Genomic DNA, 3,833 nt, shown 5'->3' with positions numbered 1-3,833 from the left:
GAATTGCAAATATCTTTAAGTAATGAATCGAGGGATTCGATATTCTCTTTCTTAGCCATAGAAGCTTCATCCCAAATAATCAACGTTGTTTCCCTTAGAAGTGCCGCTAGAGTTCCCTGCTTAGGAATATTACAAGACAGAGAGCCTGAAGGATCTAAAGGGATTTTAAACCGTGAATGTGCAGTTCTACCTGAAGGAATATTGGCTGCAGCAACACCTAAAGTTGATGTCGGTAAAACTATCTTATTCATCGATCTGATTTCTGCATATAGAGCATTATATAAAAAAGTTTTCCCTGTCCCACCAACACCATCTATGAAAAAGGCACCGGGCTTTCCTTTTGTAACATGATCCATTATGACATCGAATATAACTTGTTGAGCCTGATTCAACTTATCTTTACATTATAAACATTCTGGTGGTATCAGTGCATTCAATGCATCTTCTATGTCTTTCGTCACATGTATAGCATCACCATAATCTTCTACTAAATTATCTAACCCAAAAGCTTTCAACGAACTTCCCATTGACTCAACAAACTGCTTAATTGATTTCACAGTTAATTGTTTCACTTTTGTAGCATTTGTAGGGTATTTATATCGGTAATCCTCTGAAAGAGAAACATAAAATTTCGACCATAGAGACAAAGGATTGCTAGGTTGACAGAAAATGAGTAATGTATCAAACAATTTTCGAATAACATGAGGCATCTGAATGGCACATCCTTCAGTTAAGCACAGTTCTATTGCATCATCTACTTCCATTAATCTAAGCCTTAGTGCTGCTTGTTTAAAAGTTTCACACAGGTGACCATTGACTGTTTTTAGATCTTCAAATGACTTGGGGCTTCTGACATTGTGAAGCAACATCCGTATATAGTATCTTTCACCTTCAGATGGTCCAACAAATGTTAACCTTCTAATTTGATTTTTTTTGTTTCTTCTTTTATACCACAATTTATCTGATGCCTCCCACAGATAATGCTCTGAAAATTCATTGTATAGCCAACCTGTTCCCAAAGCTGATTTACAGTTCATTTTGAAAAACTCTGTTAGAGCGGTTCTATTATGCTTATTATCTAAGACAATTGACGTAAGTTGTTCATGAGGTCTCGTTTGTATCAACTGAGAGTTAGGCAAGTGAAAAGGAAGAGGTAAAACTAGAGGATACATTTCATATAAATCAAAACCAAAAAGGCACCATGCAAACCCATCGACCTAATTGATATTGTTCAATTTCATTCCGCATAGGAACTCCATCTTTTGTTTGGTCAATATTGAAAGATATCCTGTCATGGCCTTTATAAACATATTTATACAGATACTTGACCGCTTCAATAGTTGAACAAACTTCAACATTTAAATGACAATTGAAATATGCTAAAAGATATGGATTATAAGGAATCACCCATGTGTTGTCCATTTCAACACCTCGAACTTTAACAGTAGCACACGTAGCTCTTCTTCGATACAAAGGATATCCATCATCGTTACTTCTTGTTTTATCACAATTTTGCTTTGGATAACCATACTTGCAACGGCCACGATGTTCTTTATGTTTCATACAGGGTCATTTTGGATTAAGATGACCACATGTACCATGCATCATATGCTTGATCACAATATTCCTTAAATATGCATTTTCAGAAGATGGAATTTCAGCATAAACAAACTTATCAAAGTCATTAGGAGACCTTATTTTGAATTCTGATTTCAAAATAATGAGAAACTGAGCATGAGGTAAACCTCTCTTTTGGAATTCAATAACATAAATCATTGGAGCTACTTCTCCAAATACTTTTTTTCTTCCGAATTAAATGTCTTAAAGAAAGTAACTTTGCTCTAAAAACTCTTGAAACGATATCTGGCCTATTTGTGCTTCTTCTCCAACGACAAGTTCTTGTTTTATTTTAGGCCAATTAGGATTGCATGTCATTGTTATAAATAAATCAGGCTTGACAAATCTTTAGATTAATGACATCGCAGTTAAGTATCTCTTCTTCAAATCTCGAGGGCCACCTATAAATGTTGTAGGAAATATGACTCGTCTACCAACATTTGCTGCACATTCTTCTCCACAGTCAATAGTATCAAGAAGTCCCTGATAAAGATCAACCTTTATTGTTGGTTGGTTCTTTCGGAAGAAATCTAAGAGTGTATTATTCTCTACCTTGACATACATATCAACGATATATTGGTGAAAATATCTTCCAGCTCCGAGCAAGAAATTTCCCGGACGACATTGATGCATAGTATTCTTGAGCTGAAATATGTTTATCTGCCTTAGATGAACCTCCATTTGCACCTACAAATCAATATTATTTTGAAAAAAAAGTATTAAGTAATAAAACCATATATATGACAAATAGAAAACCATACATATTTTAAAAATTAAAGGTATGAACTCATATGCCTAGCTTCTTCATCTAACAAATCTTGAGTAGTATGTACACTACAAGAAGAAACTGGATCCGTTTGAGACTGTAACTGCTGCATTCCACCCATTGACATTTTCTTTAGACCTTGAGTCCATCCACAGTCACCATATGGAAATAGTAATGGATACTGCAAAGGATCATAGCAACCATAATAATGTTTGATTCTATGAGAAGAATCATTTACACCAGTGACCAATATGTGTGGACTCTTAGACTCACTGGAAGAAGTAGTCTCTGGCCAAATAACAACAACCTCATCTGAAGAAGACCATAATAAACACATTGATCTGGAACTGTAGTCTTATTCAACAGAATTTGTGTTGAATCACTAATTGAAACTCCCCTCAAAGATCGAAAGAATTTGGCATATGGGTTTAGATCAGTAATCTCCATCAGTATAACCAAAATATTCTCTCTTAACGTAGGAAAACATTTAAGACGATTAGCTAATTCTTGTTGTCCATCATAAAAATACAGCTGCATATATTTTGGCCCTTCATCTCTAGGAACTAAACTGGGAATATGGTCCATGTAACTTAAAAACATAGATTCCTTCCTTTGTTTTAGCTTCATATAATCACCACCCAATGAAATAAAGGCGAACAAATTATTATATAATTGCACATACTGCCTGAAATGTTTCGCTTCTTCATTTGTAGAAGTCAATAACCTCACAAGTTGTGAAGGGTACTCATTAACAACAACTCTTATTCCTCCATCATCACAACAGAAGTGAAGTGCTTCAAAGGCAAATTTTTTGGCCATACACTTATGACAGTAAGTAGGTGCAGGATGAAGATAAGCCCGAGTAGGGATTTTTTTCCCGATTAGTGCATCACTACCCTTTGTGAGAAATATGAACAAGGTCATTACAATTTTATTTTATTTTATTTATTTATTTATTTTTTTTTGTAAAAATATTTGTTGTAAACATGTAATATGAAAAAAGAAGGCTCTAAAATTACTTGTCACTTGAACTCTGTTGCTTTAATTGTTTTGAGATCTTTCATTAGATTGTTCCTGTAACCTTTAAAATAGTATTTGAAACACAAATTCAATCAAAATTTAACTATAAAAATAAATATCAATAATTTGTAGTAAACATATTTTAAAGTCTGTTATCAAAGTACAAAGTCTCAAACTACCTTTGTATTTGACCACTACATTCACCCTCCAAATCTGTACGACGTTTATTTTTGTAACTCCTTGTTGACGAAGCTGCTTATAATAGTAAACATCAAATTCAGAAGCCAAAATCTTTAAATCAGTTCTATATACAATATGCAACTCCAAAAGTAAGGTCATTGAAATTAACTCTTTCTCTAGTTACTACAGCAAAATCCTCTTTGAAAAATGTGATCAATGAAAATTTAAATACTGAATTTTTGTATAAATA

The 3,833-nt window shown here is 33.6% G+C and overlaps 2 protein-coding genes across 2 annotated transcripts; both read right to left on the bottom strand.

The window, feature by feature from the left end:
* Positions 1-404: 404 nt before the first annotated feature.
* LOC145575449 (uncharacterized) lies at positions 405-1,776 on the bottom strand. Its single transcript, XM_081633320.1, has 3 exons — positions 1,599-1,776; positions 1,210-1,550; positions 405-1,124 (listed from the first exon to the last, which is right to left on the bottom strand). The coding sequence occupies exons 1-3, from the start codon at positions 1,774-1,776 to the stop codon at positions 405-407; spliced, it is 1,239 nt and encodes a 412-aa protein (XP_081489446.1).
* A 189-nt stretch (positions 1,777-1,965) lies between these two features.
* LOC145575448 (uncharacterized) lies at positions 1,966-3,307 on the bottom strand. The gene is made up of 3 exons (XM_081633319.1): positions 2,657-3,307; positions 2,451-2,564; positions 1,966-2,304 (listed from the first exon to the last, which is right to left on the bottom strand). Exons 1-3 carry the CDS (start codon positions 3,305-3,307, stop codon positions 1,966-1,968), a joined length of 1,104 nt encoding a protein of 367 aa, XP_081489445.1.
* Positions 3,308-3,833: the final 526 nt, after the last annotated feature.

This window comes from Chenopodium album, chromosome 13 (assembly GCF_948465745.1).
Source record: "Chenopodium album chromosome 13, dcCheAlbu1.1, whole genome shotgun sequence".
Lineage (NCBI taxonomy): Eukaryota > Viridiplantae > Streptophyta > Magnoliopsida > Caryophyllales > Amaranthaceae > Chenopodium > Chenopodium album.
This window is presented reverse-complemented; position numbering and strand designations above follow the sequence as displayed.